Source organism: Pseudophryne corroboree, chromosome 1 (assembly GCF_028390025.1).
Source record: "Pseudophryne corroboree isolate aPseCor3 chromosome 1, aPseCor3.hap2, whole genome shotgun sequence".
Classification (NCBI taxonomy): domain Eukaryota; kingdom Metazoa; phylum Chordata; class Amphibia; order Anura; family Myobatrachidae; genus Pseudophryne; species Pseudophryne corroboree.
In genome coordinates, this window is record NC_086444.1 from 83,063,452 (window position 1) to 83,085,359 (window position 21,908).

Sequence of the window (21,908 nt, forward strand, 5' to 3'; positions counted from 1 at the left end):
GCTGTTTTAGCAGGGTGCCGCGCCCTGCCCGTTTTTTAACAGGCAAAACCCGCCCTGCCCCTTTTGCGGCGCCCTGCTAGAACAGCCGCCCGCTCCCTGCCCTCCCGGCGTGTATAGATGCGTGCGCATGCGCGCGGCATCCATTCACGCATTGGGAGAGGGCTGGGGGAAGCCCAGCACCGACGGAGGTGCTGGGCATGCCCCCAACAGTGACGTCGCCGGCCACAGACGCTCTCTATAGTAGCGTCTGTGGGCCGCACCGCCCCCTAAAATGACGGAGGCGTGGCCACGCCCCCTAATTTGCGTGGCCGCGCCCCCATTTTGGACGCGCGCGCACACATGTGCCCCCCCGGAGTCCGGCGCCCTGCCCCTTTTCACTCCTAGAGTGAACACTAATACTGACGCCGGGATCCCGGCGGGGAGGGTGGACACACGAGTGGAAATAGTCCCTGTTGGTCGGCATGCCGACCGTCGGGATAGTGAGGGGGCGGGATTTTGGGGGAGGTCATGTGACCCCAATTAATGTAGTCTCAGTTACAAAGATTGCCAAGATCACTGTATCAAACTGTATACCACTTTAACCTGCCGGACAACCTATAACAGCAACGCCTAAAGCAGGACACAGACTGCCCAATTAGTGTAGATGATACAGTGGATGGACGAGGGGAGGGGTGATGGCCCAATTATCAGGGCGTTTCCATACACTGCAAGATGTATGGAGGAGATTTACATTCACAGCATGGAGTCCACTGAATGACGGGTGGATCAGAGAGCGATCCAGACCATTTTCTCACCGGGAGGAAGACTAAACATGGATAACACTCTGTTGAGAATTTGCAAAGTCTTAAATGAGTTCTTGTTCCCTTTTGTAAGATTTATCACAACTTGCCCATTCATGTAAGAGGCATAAATGATCCCAAAGGTTCCAGAGAGACAGAGATAATATTCCCTAATTGTATGAGGAGTAACAAATAAGCAGTACCTTTCATCTGTATACATCAATGGATCGGACAAAGTGTCTGTGTCACTGTAAATCTGAGGCCTCCCAAGGTCAGTGAGAGTGCTTCTGCTGAGACTAGTAGTGCCCAGAGAGTACTTGTCGTAGCAGTGCGACTCATTCTCCAGGGTCTCATCCAAAGCAGGTTCCCATAAATGCATAACCACCGCACCAATGTTCTTCTGTATGCGTTTCAGAGTCTTTGCTCTCACCCTCTGCACGTTGTGCATGACAACGGACATCATTTCTTCACCTTGTACGCCTGTCAGGAAACACAGCAATACGGTAAAGCTGACTAGAGAAACATATCACCAATGCTTCTCTCCCTATAGCATTCAAAATCTTTAAATAATTGAAATAAATACATTGTACATTCAAGATATAAAGCAAACAAACGTTATGTTGCTATGTGACTAGGATGCACAAGCAGCTTATGCTGATTAAAATGATATGCGGCATGCCTATATTCCTATGCGACTGTGGCTGTATCTGCATATGAAATGCTATGTTACAGTGATTTCCAGGAAAACACTGAAATGTAGCATTTCGTATGCAGATACAGCCGCAGTCACACACAGAATACAGGCATGCCGCATATCATTCTAATCAGCATTAGCTGCCTGTGCGTCCTATTCGAAAAGAAATGTAACTTAGATGTATTTAAATGGAAAGAGATGGACATAAAGATGCTTGGTTCTACCAAGTCACGCCACGGCATGGCGTAACTAGAAGTGCTGTTTAACGTGGCCGCAGCAAGGATGAAGGAGGACACATCTGTAAGTCACAGAAAATCGGCATGCACCATACTGATCCAGCTAATGACTTCCATATTAATTACAACTTTACTGTTGCAATGTTTTTAGTTTCATCACAAATCAGTCACTAAGCAGACAATGTCCAATAATGCTATTGATATAAATATATGTTTCATTACATTTTTTATAAATATGGTGCAAAACTAGTAATGCAGTGAGACAAAGAGATGAGGGACAGAGAGATGGAAGGGAAGGAGAGAAAGAGGAAAAGGGGGGGGGAGGGAAGAAAGAGAGAGATGGGAAGATGAGGAAGGAGAGAGACTGATGATAGGAAGACGGAGAAAAAAATGGGAGGGCAGGGGGAAAGAAAGAGGGGAGGAGGGTGGAGACAGAGGGATGGGAGGAAGAGGGGGGAAAATGAGAGAGAGAAGCGAGGATGGAGACAGAAAAGGGAGAGAGATGGGAGGGGAGGCGAGATTGACGGCAGGAAGAGGGGAGAGTGAGATGAGAGGAGAATGGAGAAGGGGAGAGAGAGAGAGGGAGAGAGAGAGAGAGAGAGAGAGAGAGAGATGGGAAGGTGGGGGAAGAACGAGGAAAATAGGATTTTAATACCTACCGGTAAATCCTTTTCTCCTAGTCCGTAGAGGATGCTGGGCGCCCATCCCAGTGCGGACTGTTCCTTGCAATTGAGTTGATACTGGTTAAATTCGGTTACACATGGTTTGTGTATCAGTTATGTTCAGCTTGTTGCTGTGGTTAGTTCATACTGTTACCTGCTACTCCGGTTGTACGGTATGTTTGTGGTGTGGGCTGGTATGTTTCTCGCCCTTAGTTTAACAAAATCCTTTCCTCAAAATGTCTGTCTCTCCTGGGCACAGTTCCTATAACTGAGGTCTGGGGGAGGGGAATAGAGGGAGGAGCCAGTTCACACTCCGTCAAAGTCTTTTTAGTGTGCCCAAGCTCCTGAGGATCCCGTCTATACCCCATGGTCCTTTTGGAGTCCCCAGCATCCTCTACGGACTAGGAGAAAAGGATTTACCGGTAGGTATTAAAATCCTATTTTTTCTCTTACGTCCTAGAGGATGCTGGGGACTCCAAAAGGACCATGAGGTCTATACCAAAGCTCCAGAACGGGCGGGAGAGTGCGAACGACTCTGCAGCACCGATTGAGCAAACATGAGGTCCTCATCAGCCAGGGTATCAAACTTGTAAAATTTAGCAAAAGTGTTTGAACCCGACCACGTAGCTGCTCGGCAAAGTTGAAGTGCCGAGACCCCTCGGGCAGCCGCCCAAGACGAGCCCACCTTCCTGGTAGAATGGGCCTTTACTGACTTCGGCAACGGTAGCCCTGTCGAAGAATGAGCTTGCTGGATCGTATTGCAAATCCAGCGTGCAATAGTTTGCTTAGAAGCAGGATTTCCAATCTTGTTGGAAGCATATAGGACAAATAGAGCCTCTGTCTTCCTAGTAAGAGCCGTTCTGGCGACATAAATTTTCAAAGCTCTTACAACACCAAGAGACTTTGGGACCGCCACAGCATCCGTAGCCACAGGCACCACAATAGGTTGGTTTATGTGAAATGAAGAGACCACCTTCGGCAGAAATTGTTGACGGGTCCTCAATTCCACTCTATCCGAATGAAAAATCAAATATGGGCTCTTGTGAGACAAGGCCGCCAACTCGGACACCCGTCTGGCAGACACCAGAACCAAAAGCATGACCACTTTCCAGGTGAGAAACTTTAACTCAACCTTACGCAAAGGCTCAAACCAGTGAGACATAAGAAACTGCAACACCACTTCAAGATCCCACGGCGCCACTGGTGGGACAAATGGAGGTTGGATATGCAGCACTCCCTTCACGAAACTCTGAACCTCAGGAAGGACGGCCAATTCCTTTTGAAAGAAAATAGATAAGGCCGAAATCTGCACTTTGATGGAACCCAACTTCAGGCCTGCATCCACGCCTGCCTGCAAAAAATGGAGGAAACGACCCAAGTGAAACTCCTCCGCAAGAGCTGCTTTGGTTTCACACCACGACACATATTTTCTCCAAATACGGTGATAATGTTTCGCCGTGACCTCCTTCCTAGCCTTAAGGAGAGTGGGGATGACTTCCCCGGGAATACCCTTCCGAGCTAAAATCTGGCGTTCCCAGTTGTCCACGCCCGAGAGGAAGACTGCTGACAGAGCGCTCACGTGCTGTTCCGCCCAGCGGCGAATTCTTGTGGCTTCCGCCATTGCCGCCCTGCTCCTTGTTCCGCCTTGGCGGTTTACAAAGGCCACCGCTGTTATGTTGTCCGACTGGATCAGTACCGGGAGACCCTGAAGAAAGCTCTTCGCTTGCAGGAGGCCGTTGTAAATGGCTCTTAACTCGAGAACATTTATGTAACATAGTAACATAGTATCTGAGGTTGAAAAAAGACAATTGTCCATCGAGTTCAACCTATTTGTGGTGTCCTCTGCATGATGATTTGACTAAATAGTAACTATAATGCATGACTATGCACCATACCCCTGGATATCCTTATCCAATAGGAATTTATCTAACCCATTCTTAAAGGTGTTGACAGATTCCGCCATTACAACTCCCTCGGGCAGGGAATTCCAAACACGTATTGTCCTTACCGTGAAAAAGCCTTTACGCCGTATTGTGCGGAATCTCCTCTCCTCTAACCTGAGCGAGTGTCCACGAGTCCTCTGTGTTGATCTAACCAAAAACAGGTCCCGCGCAAGCTCTGAGTATTGTCCCCTTATATATTTGTAGATGTTGATCATATCCCCTCTTAGTCTCCGCTTTTCCAATGTAAACATGCCTAGTCTTTCAAGCCTTTCCTTGTATTCCATCGTCTCCATGCCCTTAATTAGTTTGGTCGCCCTCCTTTGTACCTTTTCAAGCTCCAGGATATCCTTTTTGTAGTACGGTACCCAGAACTGTACACAGTATTCAAGGTGTGGCCTCACTAGTGATTTATATAATGGGAGTATAATACTCTCGTCCCTAGCATCAATACCCCATTTTATGCATGCTAATATCTTATTAGCCTTCTTTGCTGCAGTCCTACTTTGGGTACTACTGCTTAGCTTGCTATCTATGAGGACACCTAAGTCCTTTTCCAGTACAGAATCCCCTAGTTTTACCCCATTTAGTAGGTAGGTGTAATTTTTGTTCTTGTTACCACAGTGCATTACCTTACACTTGTCTGTGTTGAAGTGCATTCTCCATTTGGCTGCCCATGCTTCTAATTTAACTAAGTCGTTCTGAAGAGACTCGGCATCCTCCTCTGTATTTATAGCCTTACACAATTTGGTATCATCTGCAAAAATTGACACCATGCTCTCTAGACCTTCTGTTAGGTCGTTAATGAAAATATTGAACAATAGCGGTCCTAATACTGAGCCTTGCGGCACACCACTTAGCACTTCAGTCCAAGTTGAAAAATATCCATTAACCACAACGCGCTGCTTCCTATTATCTAACCAGTTTTTGACCCAAGTGCATATTGTGCTTCCTAGCCCTGATTCTTGTAGCTTGTATATAAGTCTCATGTGTGGTACAGTATCAAACGCTTTGGCAAAGTCTAAAAAGATTACATCCACGTCTTTACCCTGATCTAGGTTTGCGCTTACTGTTTCATAAAAGCCAAGTAAGTTGGTTTGACAGGATCTGTCCTTCATAAACCCATGTTGATTCCTTTTAATGACCTTATTGGTTTCAAGGAACTTCTGAATACTATCTCTTAGAATACCTTCCAATACTTTCCCCACTATAGATGTAAGACTAACTGGTCTATAATTACCTGGTTCAGCTTTACTTCCCTTTTTGAATATAGGCACTACTTCCGCTATACGCCAGTCTTTGGGAACCATACCTGATATAACTGAATCCTCAAAGATCAGAGATAGCGGTTTTGCCAGTTCAGAGTGAAGCTCCATTAGAACCCTTGGATGAATACCATCGGGCCCTGGTGATTTATTAATCTTTAAATGTTTTAATCGGTGACAGACTACTTCCTCGCTTAAATAAGTACCTATCAGTGTGATATTGTCCTTATTGAGATTGTGTGTCAGTCCCTGAATTGGGTCCTCTCTAGTGAATACTGTTGAAAAAAACTCATTTAGTGTGTTCGCTATGTCATTATCATTTTTGCTTAAGACTCCCAACGTGTCCTTCAAAGGGCCTATACTCTCCTTTTTTAATCTCTTGCTATTGATGTATTTAAAGAATTTTTTGGGATTTGCTTTGCTTTCCTTTGCTACTAGTTTTTCAGTTTCTACTTTAGCCGCTCTTATTTCCTTTTTGCAATTTTTGTTACATTCCTTATAGTGCTGAAATGACTCTGCTTCCCCGTCAGATTTGTATTTTTTAAATGCTCGCCTTTTCTTGCCCATAAGTTCCTTAATCTTTTTGTTAAGCCACATCGGTTTATGATTTTTATTCCCTTTTTTGCTACTCATAGGAATATATTTGAGTGTATTTTTAGCTAGCAGGAATTTTAGTACCTCCCATTTCTCCGTAGTATTTTTTCCTAAAAACAAACCTTCCCATTCAATATCCCTGAAAAATACCCTCATCTTTTCAAAATTTGCTTTGCTAAAATTTAAAGTCCTAGTTGAGCCAGTATAGGGCTGTTTGTAGAAACTGATATTGAATGTGACCATATTATGGTCGCTGTTTCCTATGGGTTCCCCTACTATAATACCCGATACCAAATCCTGATTGTTTGTTAATACCAGGTCTAAGATTGCATTGTACCTAGTTGGTTCCTCAATTAGTTGGACTAGGAAGTTATCATTTAGTGTGTTTAAAAACATACTGCCCCTAGCAGTATCACATGAATCGTTTTTCCAGTTTATCTCTGGATAGTTAAAATCTCCCATCACTACTATGTCTCCTACTCCTGCTGCTTTTTCAATTTGCTTTAGTAACAATTCATCATCAGATGCGTTGATACCAGGCGGCCTATAGCATACACCCAATACTAACTTTTTTGTTCCTTTTTCCCCGCATGCAATTTCTACCCATAGTGTCTCAACAGTGTCTACAGTACCCTCCTGAGTATCTTCCCATATATTAGGTTTTAAAAACGGCTTTACGTACAGACACACCCCTCCACCCTTTTTATTTAGTCTGTCTCTCCTAAACAGTGTATAGCCCTCTAGATTGACTGTCCAGTCATGAGATTCATCCCACCAAGTTTCAGTAATGCCTATAATATCATACTGTTTGCTTGCTGCAAGTATTTCTAGTTCACCCTTTTTACCAGTAATGCTTCTGGCGTTTACATACATACAACTAAGATAAGTATTTTCCCTTGCATTAGGGACATCTTTCACCTTATGTGGCAAGGATGACCTGTAATCGTCATTGGTTAGTGCTTTGGTAAAATCCCTTTTAGTACCCATGTTAATAACCTTACTGCTTTCTCTTACCCTCCCCCCAACTTCTCCCCCATTTTGTTTACTACCGCCATCCCCACTATTCTCACTGCATGACCCGTAGTTTTTAGCTAAACCCTCCCCCCAGGCTCCTAGTTTAAAATCTCCTCCAACCTTCTAACCATCCTTCCCCCCAGCACCGCTGCCCCCTCCTCAGTCAGGTGCAATCCGTCACGACAAAAGAGATGGCGTCTGACTGAGAAGTCCGCCCAGTGTTCCAGGAACACAAACCCCTCTTTCCTGCACCAATCCCTAAGCCACACATTTACCTCCCTAATCTCCCTCTGCCTCCCTGGACTAGCGCGTGGCACGGGTAATAATTCCGAGAATATTACCTTAGATGTCCTTGCCTTCAGTTTCTTTCCTAAGTCCCTATAATCTTTCTTAAGGACATCCCACCTTCCGCTAACTTTGTCATTGGTGCCAACGTGCACCAAGACCGCCGGGTCTTTGCCAGCCCCTCCCAACAATCTATCTACCCGGTCCGCGATGTGCCGTACCCGAGCACCCGGGAGACAACAGACTGTACGGCGATCACGGTCCCGGTAGCAGATTGCCCTATCTGCCTTCCTGATGATAGAATCCCCTACCACCACCATTTGACTAGGTACCTCTCTATCTTTTATCCCAACCGCGCCAGAGGGACCGCACCTCTGGATGCTAGAGGGAGCAGTCTCCTCCGGCACCGTCATTTCTTCGCTATCATCCTCCGATTCCTCGTCCAATCGGGCAAATTTGTTCGGGTTTGATAGTTCGGAGATGTCGTGCCTCCCCCTCTTATTCTTCCTTCTAACTGTGACCCAACTGGCTACCTGATCATCATCCTCTTCTACCAGTGACCCCTCCCGCAACTCCTCCACCGTTCTGTCTAAACTACGCTCGAGATTGTGAATCTCCCTCAGTCGCGTAACCGTTTGCTCTAGATCAGTTACCTGGGCTTCCAAAGCAACAGTTCGCACACACCTCGTGCAGATGTATTCACACTGGGCCGGTAGCTCCAGGTGTGCATACATCTTGCACGACATGCACTGAGTGAGGTCCTCAATCACAGCCCCTCCCATATTGTTTGCAAGGTCTAACTCCCTGTTACACTCAAAGAAAAAGCAGCAAAAATAAAAAATAGAAGACAAGCAATATCACTTATACAATAATTAAGCTGGCTTATACTTATCTATCTTTGTGCGGTTTTTGGTCCTTCACTTATATGCAGCCGTAGTGCTCTCACCTGCGGCACCTATACTCCACTTAGCAGTTGCAGTTGTACCAGCTCACTGCTCCTCCTTTTCACTCGGCTTCCAGCTCCTGCTAAGAAAAAAAATAAAAAATGCCCCTCACACCCGCACAATCACAGCCCCTCTGCTACTCCAAGTAAGAGACCCTCTCACTCACTCACAAGGTCAGCCCCTTGCAGTCTCACCAGAAGTTTAATGGTACTGTAAATGTGTGTTCCTGATTGTGTATTAAAAAACTCACCTTTATCTGTATTCTAACTCACCTTTATACTGTTTCCAACTCACTTAGAAATCCCAGCAGCACTTTGAAGAGACCAGCCCCACAGAGCAGGCTCAAAGAGTCTGGTCACTGCTTATATAGGCTCACCCAGCTGTTTCAATCAGCCCCTCACCCTCCTGATTACTCCTGATTACTCACACCTGAGTTAACCCCTCAGGCTATCACCTCACACTTTTTTTTTTTTTTTTTCCCCTCCAAAAGAAAAACAACACACAAAAAAAAACCCAGTACAGATGTATTAAAACAAAAAGAAACAGTATAGATACAATCAATCAATCAGAATCAGATTACTTTCTCTCACAAAATTAATATCTCTGTATGGATAGACAGAGATTAATCAGAGTTCACCTTTATACTGTTTCCAACTCACTTAGAAATCCCAGCAGCACTTTGAAGAGACCAGCCCCACAGAGGAGAGAAGATTCCTGGCTTGACCATTTTCCCTGGAAACTTCTTCCCTGTGCGACTGCGCCCCAGCTTTGGAGACTTGCATCTGTGGTGAGCAGGACCCAGTCCTGAATTCCGAAACGGCGTCCCTCTAGGACAGAGGTTCTCAAACTCGGTCCTCGGGGGCACACACAGTGCATGTTTTGCAGGTCTCCTCACAGAATCGCAAGTGAAATAATTAGCTCCACCTGTGGACCTTTTAAAATGTGTCAGTGAGTAATTAATACACCTGTGCACCTGCTGGGTTACCTGCAAAACATGCACTGTGTGGGCCCCCGAGGACCGAGTTTGAGAACCTCTGCTCTAGGAGGTGAGAGCCACCACAGGAAAGAGATCCTGGCCCTGGAAGATAGACTTATTTTCCGGTGCATGTGTAGGTGAGACCCGGACCATTTGTCCAGCAGGTCCCACTGAAACACCCTGACATGAAACCTGCCAAACGGAATGGCCTCGTAAGCCGCCACCATCTTCCCTAGCACTCGAGTGCATTGATGAATCGACACACTTGTCGGTCTCAAAAGCTCCTTGACCATGGTCTGTATTTCTAGAGCCTTGTCCTCCGGAAGAAACACTCTCTGAAGCTTCGTGTCTAGGATCATGCCCAGAAAGGGCAGCCGAGTCGTCGGAATTAACTGAGACTTTGGCAAATTTAAAATCCAACCGTGATGTTGCAGAACTGTCAGGGAGAGTTCCACATTCTTTAACAATTGTTCCTTTGACCTCGCCTTTATCAGGAGATCGTCCAAGTACGGGATAATTGTGACCCCTCGCTTGCGAAGGAGTACCATCATTTCTGCCATAACCATGGTGAAAACCCTCGGGGCCGTGGAAAGCCCAAACGGCAACGTCTGAAATTGGTAATGACAATCCTGCACCGCAAATCTCAGGAAGGCCTGATGCCTTTGGGACGTGTAAGTAGGCATCCTTTATGTCGACTGACGCCATAAAATCCCCCCCTTCTAGGCTGGAGGTCACAGCTCGAAGAGATTCCATCTTGAACTTGAAAGTTTTCAAGTATGGATTGAGGGATTTTCGGTTCAGAAACGATCTGACCGAACCGTCCGGCTTCGGTACGACAAAGAGGCTCGAATAGAACCCTTCCCCCCGTTGGGACGGGGGAACGGGAACAATGACCCTCTGTTGACACAAGTTTTGTATCGCAGCATTTACTACTTCTCTTTCTGGAAGAGAAACTGGCAAGGCCGATATGAAAAAGCTGCGGGGGGGCATCTCCTGAAACTCCAGCTTGTACCCTTGGGACACTATGTCTAAGACCCAAGGATCCAGGGCTGATTGAAACCAGACCTGACTGAAGATCCGCAGACGGCCCCCCACTGGTACGGACTCCCGCAAGGGAGCCCCAGCGTCATGCGGTGGGCTTGGTAGAGGCGGGGGAGGACTTTTGGTCCTGGATGCCTGATCCTGCAGGCGACTTCTTTCCCCTTCCTCTACCCTTTGAAGCGAGGAAGGACGAGCCTTTACCTCGTTTGTATTTATTAGGCCCGAAAAGACTGCATCTGTTGATGGGGTGTCTTTTTCTGTTGTGTGGGAACATAAGGAAGAAAAGATGACTTACCCGCAGTAGCGGTAGACACCAGGTCAGCCAGGCCGTCACAAACAAGACACTACCTTTGAAGGGGAGAGCTTCCATATTTTTCTTGGAGTCGGCATCAGCATTCCATTGATGGATCCACAGCACCCTCCTGGCCGAGACCGCCATGGCATTGGCTCTTGATCCCAAGAGGCCAACATCCCTCGCCGCATCCTTTAGGTAATCTGCAGCGTCCTTGATATAACTAAGAGTCAAAAGAATATTATCTTTATCAAGGGTATCCATATCAGAAGCTAAATTATCAGCCCATTTAGCAATAGCACTACTCACCCATACCGACGCCACAGCAGGTCTGAGCAATGCACCAGTTTTAACGAAAATGGCCTTCAAAGACGTCTCCAGCTTGCGATCCGCCGGATCCTTGAGAGCAGCCGTGTCAGGGGACGGAAGCGCCACCTTCTTGGACAAACGGGATAGAGCCTTGTCGACATTTGGAGACGACTCCCATTTTTCCCTGTCATCAGAGGGGAAAGGATGCGCCATAAAAATTCTCTTGGGAATCTGCCACCTCTTGTCCGGCGACTCACAAGCTTTTTCACAAAGAGCATTCATTTCATGAGAGGGGGGGAAACTTCACCTCAGGTTTTTTCCCTGTAAATAGGCAAATCCTTGTTTCCTGAACAGCCGGTTCATCAGAGATACGTAAGACATCTTTAATAGCCACAATCATGTACTGAATACTCTTAACTACCCTTGGGTGTAAAGTAGCCTCATTAAAATCGACATCGGAATCAGAGTCCGTGTCGACATCTGTATCTACCATCTGGGTAAACGAACATTTTTGTGACCCTGAGGGGGTCTGCACCTGAGCCAAAGCATCCTCCATGGATTTTCTCCATGTTTGTGTCTGAGAATCAGATTTATCAAGCCTCTTAGACAACAAAGCCACATTAGCATTAAGCGTACTCAACATAGCAACCCAATCAGCAGTCGGATGTGCCGACAGAGCCATTTCCAGCTCCTTTTCTGCGCCCCCAGTAACTTCCTCCGGGGAGGAACACTCAGCCTCAGACATGCCAACACAAAGTACCGACACCCAACACACACACTGGCCAATAAAGGGGACAGCCTACAGGGAAGCCCGGAGAGAGAAACACAGAGGGAGTATGCCAGCTCACACCCCAGCGCCCATATACTACACCACAATAATATATGTCAGCAGCGCTGTATAATAAGAATAAAAGCACAAAATTATTTGTGCCCCCCTCCCCGTTTTGCTCCCTTCTACTTGCGAGGAGCCTGGAGGTAAGGGCCAGAGTTCTCTGCAGTGGCTGTGGAGAGAAGAAAATGGCGCTGGTGAGCTGTGCGGCTAAGTCCCGCCCCTTCCCGGGGCGCTTCAGACCCGCTCAATTTTAAATTCTTTATACTGGCGGGGGTCTTATATACGGTGCCCGGGCACCGAATATGGCTTCACCAGTTCCAAAAAAACCTCAGTAACTGCTACCAGCCCCCCTGCACCCTGTAAGTGCCGTTGGTGCTGTGTGTGGGAGCATGGAGCGCAGCGCTACCGCTGCGCTGTACCTCCGTTACTGAAGTCTTCTGCCGTCTGAAGTCTTCGGTTCTTCTAATACTCACCCGGCTTCTGTCTTCTGGCTTCTGTGAGGGGGGTGACAACACGGCTCCGGGAACAAGCAGCTAGGCGAACCAAGTGATCGAACCCTCTGGAGCTAATGGTGTCCAGTAGCCTAAGAATCAGAGCCCTTAACTAAGCAGAAGTAGGTCCTGCTTCTCTCCCCTCACCCCCACGATGCAGGGAGCCTGTAGCCAGCAGGTCTCCCTGGAAATGAAAAACCTAACAAAAGTCTTTCTAGAGAAACTCAGCAGAGCTCCCCTAGTGTGTGTCCAGTCACTCCTGGGCACAAAGTCTTGCTGAGGTCTGGGGGAGGGGCATAGAGGGAGGAGCCAGTTCACACCCAGTCAAAATCTTTTTAGTGTGCCCAAGCTCCTGCGGATCCCGTCTATACCCCATGGTCCTTTTAAAGTCCCCAGCATCCTCTAGGACGTAAGAGAAAAACACTTCAACACAGCGAGATATGCGATATGCCTCTACTAGGTAATCACTCTGAGTAACAAGGCCTCCTCATTTATCTGCAAATTTCACCAACATGGAGGCATTTAAAAAGAATTCTTTCAATGCCCTTGATTAGGATGCTGAATGTTTTGCTCCCACACTTTTTTTTTTCCTTACAAAGGAATTGTCAGACACCCTCCCTGAAAACGCTTGGGCACGCCTGCGTTTTTCCGGACACTCCCAGTAAATGGTCAACTACTGCCCACAAATGGTCTCCTCCTGTTAATCACTTTGCGAACGCCTGTGCGAACAGATTTTTCGTACCATCCTGTCGCTGACCAGCGATGCCCTTTGTTGTTGTCCAACGCACGGGTGCATACGGATGCGCAATTAGGACCTGAGCGCCGGCTGTGCGAAAACACACAGCAGCGATCAGATCTGAACCACCCCACATGTTCAATTCTATGAATTACTCAGATCACCTAGATTTTGGAGGAAGAGAGGTACATTTGTGCCCCCCTCATAAGAAATTTCGATACTGGAATTTCATTAAGGTGTAAATAAAACTTTCAAAAATCTTAGAGACACAAACAACACACCATTTTTTCCTTAATTGTGACGATCACGGTACATTGTACAGACAAGGCATACTGTAGTTTCAGTTGCAATCAAAAAAGCAGAAAATGCAGATGCACGTGTGTGTCTGTGCAGAATAATTTACCCTACGCGTTTCACTGAAGTTTTATACAGACACAAAATAGGTGTATTTCACTAATGATGTAATTAATAACTATCAGTAGATTACCTTTAATCATGGAGTGTCGCAAGCGCTGCTGAACCGACTGGTACTTTTCCCTTAATGGTACACGAACGTCATCAGGATGAGGAAAAGCTTTGACCATGATCTCTGCAACCTACAAATAGCCAGATGGTCAGCAAAACTAAACACAAAAACTGCACAGGGCTGAGCAACAGTCTTACGTCACACCGATATGTGGTATCACGATTAGAGAGCCTCACCAGCGCCCACATCAGGCTGGGCAGGTGGTAATATAACTCACGTCATCTATAAGTAGGCCGGGACACTAATGAATTACACAGGTCCTTTGGCTGGCTGACATCAAGCCTGCATTTCACCTAGATTTTAATCAGCCACAGAACCTGTGTAATCCATGAGCATCCCGGTTTGGAGGGATAGTATTGCAAGCCTATCTATGAGTAACATGGTGTATGGGGTAGCAGTTGGCTAAAGTCTGAGTGCTTATACCTTTTTCACTGGAGGTAGCTCGCTGATCAGGCTCAGAATGACATCTTGTATCAGCTCCTCGCAGTTCGTTACCCGTGTAAATGACAGCATTCGACACGCCCATTCCAAAGCCTCAAAGCAGTGCTCGGTCACACAGGAATCATACTCATCAGAACTCTAGAGGTAAGAGAAAGGACCTATGTACCGACAAGTGCACAGTCTAACAACCAGCTAGAGTAACTCCCTATTGCTGTATGGACAACCTCCCACATTCACTGGACTTTATTCAGTAGTGTACTGTAGGTTACTTCTCTCTCTCCTTTGTGCCTCTTTTATACTTCAATTACTTTGTCTCACATCTTTTCCTAAACTCTCTCTCTCTTTTGTGTGCAATGTATAATAAAGCACCTCTATGACCCACAAGACCTGATCTACATGGCAATGAGTGTCCATCCATCATTTGATATTTAAAACGTATTGGCTTGTATATATAGAGGTGTCCATGATTTATCATGACACAGTAGTCCTACACTGGTTCCCAAATAAGGTTTATATAATATATTATAATGGAAATATATTTGCACGAGAGACATAGCAAAAGCACAGATGACAGTCTGAATCCTGTGTCCTCTCCTGTATCTACATGAATAGCAAACAGCAAGTAAAAGGTAAGGAAACGCTGAACAACCCTGTACCTTAAATAGCTTGCCATGGTCTCTCGCTTTCTGGTACTGTCTGCAGCTGATGGACAATCGATCGCGTACGTGCAGCATCCAGCACAGGGCACAAAGCTCCCGGAAGCAGGCTGTAAGACAAAGACTTGTGTGTGTTACATGGAATCCGATCATCTTGAAAAGAAATGGTGCCTAGAAATTGGAAACACTGGAAGATATTCAGCCTTCCTGCACTCTACTGGTATATACCTCAATTGCCCTAATAGCATCCAATATGTGAAGATCGGTTCTCCTCTGGTGACTGTATTGGCTCAATGCTAGAATCATCTGTACTGATTTAAGTGGAGTTTAGAAATCACTATAGACTGCAAAGGTTTCATACATAGAACGGCCCAATCCACATTTAATACCAGATATAGAGTTCTGTAAGAGCTGTGGAAATGGGGAAAATGAACACAGCCTTCCACATGAGAAACTTTCAGTGGTCCAAAAAGAGCTTGTTATAATATCGTAAGACTAAATTCAATTAAGAGACTGGCATTTCCCTCAGTACTGCATGATAGGATCTCGTCTTCCGGGATCCTGACCACATCCTAACAGTCAGAATCCTGACCGATCCCAAAGGTAATTACTGGGAGTTAGAGTTAGGCTTGCGGGGTGGGGGAGGTAAGTGTTAGGCTGCGAGGGTGGGGAAGGTTACGGTTAGGCTGCAGGAGGGGTGGGTTAGGGGTAGATTTAGGGGTAAGGTAAAAATACTTACAGCAATCCAATGGGATTCTGACTGCCAGGATCCTGCTGTTGGTATTACGACTATCGGGACCCTGACTACTGTGATTTCATACCCAACCCCGGCATGACATCCCAGGACTGCTCATTTTGAGGCCGAACCCCTGCTAACTACAATATAGCTCTATCAACACGTCTCAGATATTTTGACCTTGGTGACACGCGCCGACTGGTCCTGCCCCCTCCCTCTCCTCATCTCTCTATTCCTTCTTCGATATTCTACTGTATGTCCGTCACCCTCAGCCTTTAACCATACTTCACTCCTAGGCCATCACCAAGAATGCTGCTGCATCCACACATTATTCAACAGTTACATCTGCTCCTCACTCCCTTTTGCCTCTTATTAGTTTGGCTAACTTTCTCTATTGGACTATTGGACCGTGACTGATTGGCTTTTATCATCCACATGTTGCATTCTATACCCGACTTTGTATTTTGTATATTTGGAGAATATTTAATAAATAGATTTTAAAAAAAATAAGATTATAGTATTGACCGGTAAATCCTTTTCTCGTAGTCCATAAGGGATACTGGGGATCACTTAGTACGATGGAGTATAGATGGGGTCCAAAGGAGCCGGTGCACTTTAAATTTCTTCCACTGGGTGTGCTGGCTCCTCCCCTTTATGCCCCCTCCTACAGCCAGTCTAGGTAATACTGTGCCCGAAGGAGAATGGACATACTTGAGAGAAGGAACATAACAATAACGAGTGGTGAGATTCACACACCAACACACCACAACATAAACCGAACAGCAACGGCTGGTAACAAAACAGCAACAGCTGAACAGGTAAACTTTTGTAGTAGAATAACCTGCAGACAAGGCCAAGCACTGAGGCGGGCACCCAGTATCCCTTATGGACTACGAGAAAAGGATTTACCGGTAGGTACTAAAATCCTATTTTCTCTAGCATCCATAAGAGATACTGGGGATCACGTAGTACGATGGGGACGTCCCAAAGCTTCCAGAACGGGTGGGAAAGTGAGTAGACGTCTGCAGCACCGCCTGCCCAAACTGGGTATCCTCTTTGGCCAGCACATCAAACTTGTAGAACTTCACAAAAGTGTTCTTTCCCGACCAGGTAGCAGCTCGGCATAATTGCAAGGCCAAGACTCCAAGGGCAGCCGCCCAGGAAGACCCCATCGATTTTGTAGAGTGGGCCTGCAGAGACTGAGGAACAGGTAAGGCTGACGACACATTAGCCTGTTGGATAGTAAGCCTAATCCAACGAGCAATGGACTGCTTAGAAGCAGGGAAACCCTTTTCCTGCGCATCATAGAGCACAAACAAGGAATCCGTCTTTCTGATCCAAGCCGTCCCCCTTGACATAGATCTTCAAGGCTCGCACAGCATCCAATGCCTCCAGAGGAGCAGAAGTGCCAGAACTACAGTAGACGGGACCACAATATTCAAATGGAATGCAGAGACAACTTTCGGCAGGAACTGCTGCCTAGTCCTGTGCTCTGCGCTGTCTCCATAAAAGACCAAGTATGGACTTTTACATGATAAGGACCCCAATTCTGAGACACGCCTAGCAGAAGCCAGGGTCAGCAACATGACCGTCTTCCACATAAGGTACTTGTCTTTCACCATCATCAACGGTTCAAACCAGGAGGACTGTAGAAACTTCAATACCACATCCAAATCCCAGGGTGCCATTGTTGGCAAAAAGGGAGGCTGTATGTGAAGTACCCCTCCTTGCAGAAAGGGCTGAACTTCTGGCAACACTGCCAACGTCTTCTGGAAGAAAATAGAGAGGGACGAAATCTGAACCTTAAGGGAGCCCAGACGTAGGCCCATATCCACTCCAGCCTGGAGGAAACGCAAGAAGCATCCCAGGTGAAAATCCACCGAAGGATACATACGCTCTTCGCACCAAGAGATATTATGGTATTGCTTTGACGTCACAGGCTTCCTGGCCTGAACCCTGGTTGCAATAACCTACTTGGAAAGGCCCTGTGAGCTAGGATGTTCCGCTCAACCTCCAAGCCGTCAAACAAAGTCGCCGTAAGTCCGGGTAGACAAACGGTCCTTGTTGCAGAAGATCTTTTCTCATTGGCAGATGCCAAGGGTTTGCAAAGGACATGTCCAGAAGATCCGCGTACCACCCCCTCTCCGAGGCCAATCCGGGGTAATCAGAACTGCCTGGACACCTTGATTTCTGATTCGCTTTAGCACCCTCGGGAGCAAAGAAATCGGAGGAAACAGGTAGACCAGCCGGTAAGGCCAAGGGGACGTCAATGCATCTATTGCCCTCACCTGAGGGTCCCTGGTTCTTGAGCAATACCAGCGAAGCTTCTTGTTGAGTCGAGAATCTATCATGTCTATCTGTGGGCAGCCCCACAGGTCGATGATCTGTTGAAACACCAGTTGGTGGAGATCCCACTCTCCCAGGTGGAGATCGTGACGACTCAGGAAGTCCGCTTCCCAGTTGTCCACCCCCGGAATGAAGATGGCGGACATTGCACTTGCGTTTCTTTCTGCTCAGAGGAGTATCTTTGACACTTCTCGCATGCAGGCTTTGGTTTTTGTCCCTCCTTGTTAATTTATGTAAGCCGCCGCCGTGGCGTTGTCCACCTGAACCTGGATCGCTCGATTCATGAGCAGAGGAAAGGCCTGAAGCAGGGCATTGTAGATTGCCCGAAGTTCCAGAATGTTGATTGGAAGTAGGACATCGTGGGCTGACCATCTGCCCTCTAACTGACAGCTCCCCATCCTCTCAGACACGCATCTGTCGTGAGGAGGATCCAGTCCTGAATCAAGAAACTTCGATCTTCCAGCAAGTTTGAGGACTGTAGCCACCACAGGAGGGAAATACTGGCCTGAGGTGAGAGACGTATGATCCGATGCATCTGAAGATGTGATCTGGACCACTTGCTTAGGAGATCCAATTGAAATATTCTGGCATGGAACCTGCCATACTGGATTGCCTCGTACGAGGCTACCATCTTTCCCAACAGTCGGATGCAAAGATGGACATCCGATTTGGCCTTAGAACCACACGGACCATCTCCTGGAGCGTCCTTGCCTTGTCCTCTGGGAGGAATACCTTCTCAGCCACTGTAACCAGAATCATGCCCAGAAACAGGAGCCGCTGAGTAGGCTGGCTCCAGGTGTAACTTCTGCAAATTGAGAATCCACCCATGATGTGACAGAAGCTGAATAGTGCGGTTGATACTGACCAATAGAAGCTCTCTGGATCGCGCCTTTAGCAAGAGATCGTCCAGGTAAGGAACAATATTGACCCCCTGGACTAGGAGCTGGAACATCATTTCTGCCATCACCTTCGTGAAGACCCTCGGGGGCCGTAGACAGACCAAAGGGCAGAGCCTGGAACTGGTAGTGGTCGTTCAGCAGGGCAAGCCGCAGGTAAGCCTGGTGAGGTGGCCAAATCGGCATATGGAGATAAGCGTCCTTTATATCCAGCGAAACCAGGAACTCTTGTTGTTCCAGACCTGAAATCACTGCTCGCAAGGATTTTATCTTTAACTTGAAGACCTTTAGGTAAGGGTTCAAGGATTTTAGATTCAGAATGGGTCTTATCGAACCGTCCGGTTTTGGAACCACAAACAGGGTGGAGTAGTAGCCCTCCCCCTATTGTAGCAGCGACACAGGAACAATGACTTGGCACTGGACCATCTTCTGGATGGCCTGTTGCAGTGTAACTCAAGTATCTTCCAAAGCTGGTAAGCCTGATTTGAAAAATCGGGGGGGGAAGAGCACTGTCAAACTCCAGCTTGTAGCCCTGAGAAATGAGGTCTCTTACCCAGGTATCCTGGCAGGAGCTGTTCCAGACGCGGCTGAAGTGACGCAACCAAGCTCCCACCTCGTGATCCTCTCGGGGTGGGGGTGCACCGTCGTGCTGAGATCTTAGAGGAAGCTGAACAAGTGCCCTGTTCCTGGGAACCCGCAGCCGCTGGTTTTCTAAGCTTACCTTTTGTGCCTTGTGCAGCATTGGAAGCGCCTCTGGCTCTAGAACGAAACTTAGCAGTCCGAAAGGACAGAGTAGATGGCCCCCGGGTAGGAGCGCCTAGCCGGTGAGGCCCCAGAGGAGAGAAATGTGGATTTTCCTGCAGTAGCTTTTGAAATCCAAGTATCCAACTAAACCCTGAAGAGACACTCCCCTGAGAAAGGGAGAGCCTCCACACTGTGCTTGGAATCTGCGTCTGCTATCCACTGGCGCAGCCACAAAGCTCTGCGTACAGACACTGCCATAGCAGTAGTCCTAGGATTAATAGCTCCTATATCTTTAATAGAGTCGCACAGGACTCGTGCCGTGTCCTGAATGTGCTTGACCAGAGTAACCATACTCACCTGAGACATATTCCCCACAAGGCCTTCCTGAATCTGGCCCGCCCAGGTGTGAATGGCATGTGTCATCCAGGAACCCGCTAGTACAGGGCTTTGTGATACACCAGCTGCTGTGTAAATGGACTTCAGCGTAGTCTTAATCTTTCTATCCCCAGGGTCATTCAAGGCCGAGGATCCAGGGACCGGTAACACCACTTTTTTTAGAAAGACAGGAGACAGACACATCTACCGCAGGGGGGTCTTCCCAGTGTTTCCCGCCTTCTGAAGAAAATGGGAAAGTGTTAAGGAAGAACTTAGTCACCTGGAATTTTTTGTCCGGATTTTTCCAGGCTAACTTAAACAATTCATCTAATTCCTTAGAATCAGGGAAAGTGACGCTAGCCTTTTTCTATGCTGCGAAGAACGACTTCTGTGCTGCAACGTCTTCCAATGGGATTTTTAACACATCCCTGATAGCAATTATGAGGGGCTTAATCCCCTGTGCAGGAGATGAATCCTCAGTAATAGGATCCAGTTCCTCCTGTCCTCCTCCATCATATTCTGAGAATAAATCAGGGAGCCCACGCTTTTGTGGCCCTCAACTAGGAAAGAGGGTCTGCCTCATCTGCCTTTGCTGCCAGGTCTGCTACAGCCTGTTGCAGCTGCTGTGTCTTTTTACTATTTGCAGTGAGCTGAGATGACATGTCTGCCATCATGGTTTTTATAGCACCTAGCCAGGATGTCTCCTGGACCTCCCCCCCAGTGTCCTCACTAACCTGGGAGGACTGACTGCATTGTTCACATGAGAGAGAACCAGCTACTGAGGGAGAGAATCTGGTATGACATACAATGCATAATTGGTGTTTTACCATGTTAACAATATAACACACACATATACAGACAAGTATAGATATAGACAACAAGCCTGCCCAAATTGTATGCGAGGAAGAGACCCTGAGAGAAAGATCAGCACACCCAAGCCTAGCACTCAGTAAGACTGCAGGCTGCCTGCAACACAGTGTAACATCGTAGTCTTGTCCTTTTTTTGGACACTACAGCATTATATGTGCGGTGTGCTGCGATTGCGACCGCTAAGGCGCAGTGCCCCGCTGTACAACAACCTCTCAGGACGGTTGTCCTGCAGTGGCGAAGCGGCTCTGATGCTTTAAGAGGGCGTTGAGCGCCCCCCCCCCCCCCCTAACTCCCACAGTGCAGGTATGCTGTTGCCCAAACAGCATACCGAAAATATTAAAGTTGAAATCAAACTGAGAAAAAAAAAATCCTCTGGAGCTCCAGAGTGTGCATCCTCTCCTGAGGGCACATTTTTCGAAACTGGCTGTAGGAGGGGGCATAGAGGGGAGGAGCCAGCAATCCCAGTGGAAGAAATTTAAAGTGCACCGGCTCCTTTGGACCCCATCTATACCCCATCGTACTATGTGATCCCCAGTATCCCTTATTTATGCTAGAGGAAAAGAGTGGGATTTCACATATGCGTATAAAGTTACTGATGAAACACCCCCACACTTAGACCTGGAAATGCTCACTTGATCAGTAAAGACCAATGAAGTTGGAAAAAAAAGAAAACTACTCACAGAAAGAAAAAAAAGTGTCCACTGCAAAAGCAGACACAGAAGTCAACAGTTCGGAAGGGAGATCAGTTTCTGGCAATGTGCCTGCAATTGGGGGCTTCGGATAGTGAAGTAGAGTCTGCCAAGGAGGAGGCGTTATGCTGCCTTTGGGGTTGTACCTCATCCGCAGGGTCTAGTATAACTTCAACCACCATTCTGTCTAGTGTTTGTTTGTGCAGGCTGCCCCCACCTGACCACCTTTACTCCTCATAAGCAAGCATAGGTCTCTGGAGTGCAGGGCCAGATCAGCCGTCTCACTGACCACCTCACCTCTCACATCAGTCCTGGGAGAGAGAAGCCACTTATCTGACCACATCCCTCAACATACCACTACTTGTGCTGGTAGCAAAACAGTCCTCCCCGAAGTACTGTCCCACAAGGGGTGTGGAAGGAGGTACCAGTAACAGTGTATCCTCAGCCCGCATCAGTGTGCAGATAGATCACCGAGCCTGCCTGCTTCCAAGTGACTGCCGCAGTGGTACACTCATAAGTTACAATTCTGCATCACAGGA

At 47.3% G+C, this 21,908-nt stretch overlaps 1 protein-coding gene across 6 annotated transcripts in view; it reads right to left on the reverse strand.

Annotated features, from left to right (window-relative positions):
- CPLANE1 (ciliogenesis and planar polarity effector complex subunit 1) overlaps positions 1 to 21,908 on the reverse strand; it is a 250,462-nt gene that overhangs the window by 92,345 nt on the left and 136,209 nt on the right. For all 6 annotated transcript variants that reach the window (XM_063961138.1, XM_063961144.1, XM_063961157.1 and 3 more), the window contains exons 22-25: positions 14,714 to 14,823; positions 14,040 to 14,195; positions 13,578 to 13,686; positions 983 to 1,259 (exon numbers count right to left, since the gene is read on the reverse strand). In XM_063961138.1, coding sequence (XP_063817208.1) covers positions 983 to 1,259; positions 13,578 to 13,686; positions 14,040 to 14,195; positions 14,714 to 14,823 — 652 coding nt within the window. The remainder of the gene's footprint in view (positions 1 to 982; positions 1,260 to 13,577; positions 13,687 to 14,039; positions 14,196 to 14,713; positions 14,824 to 21,908) is intronic.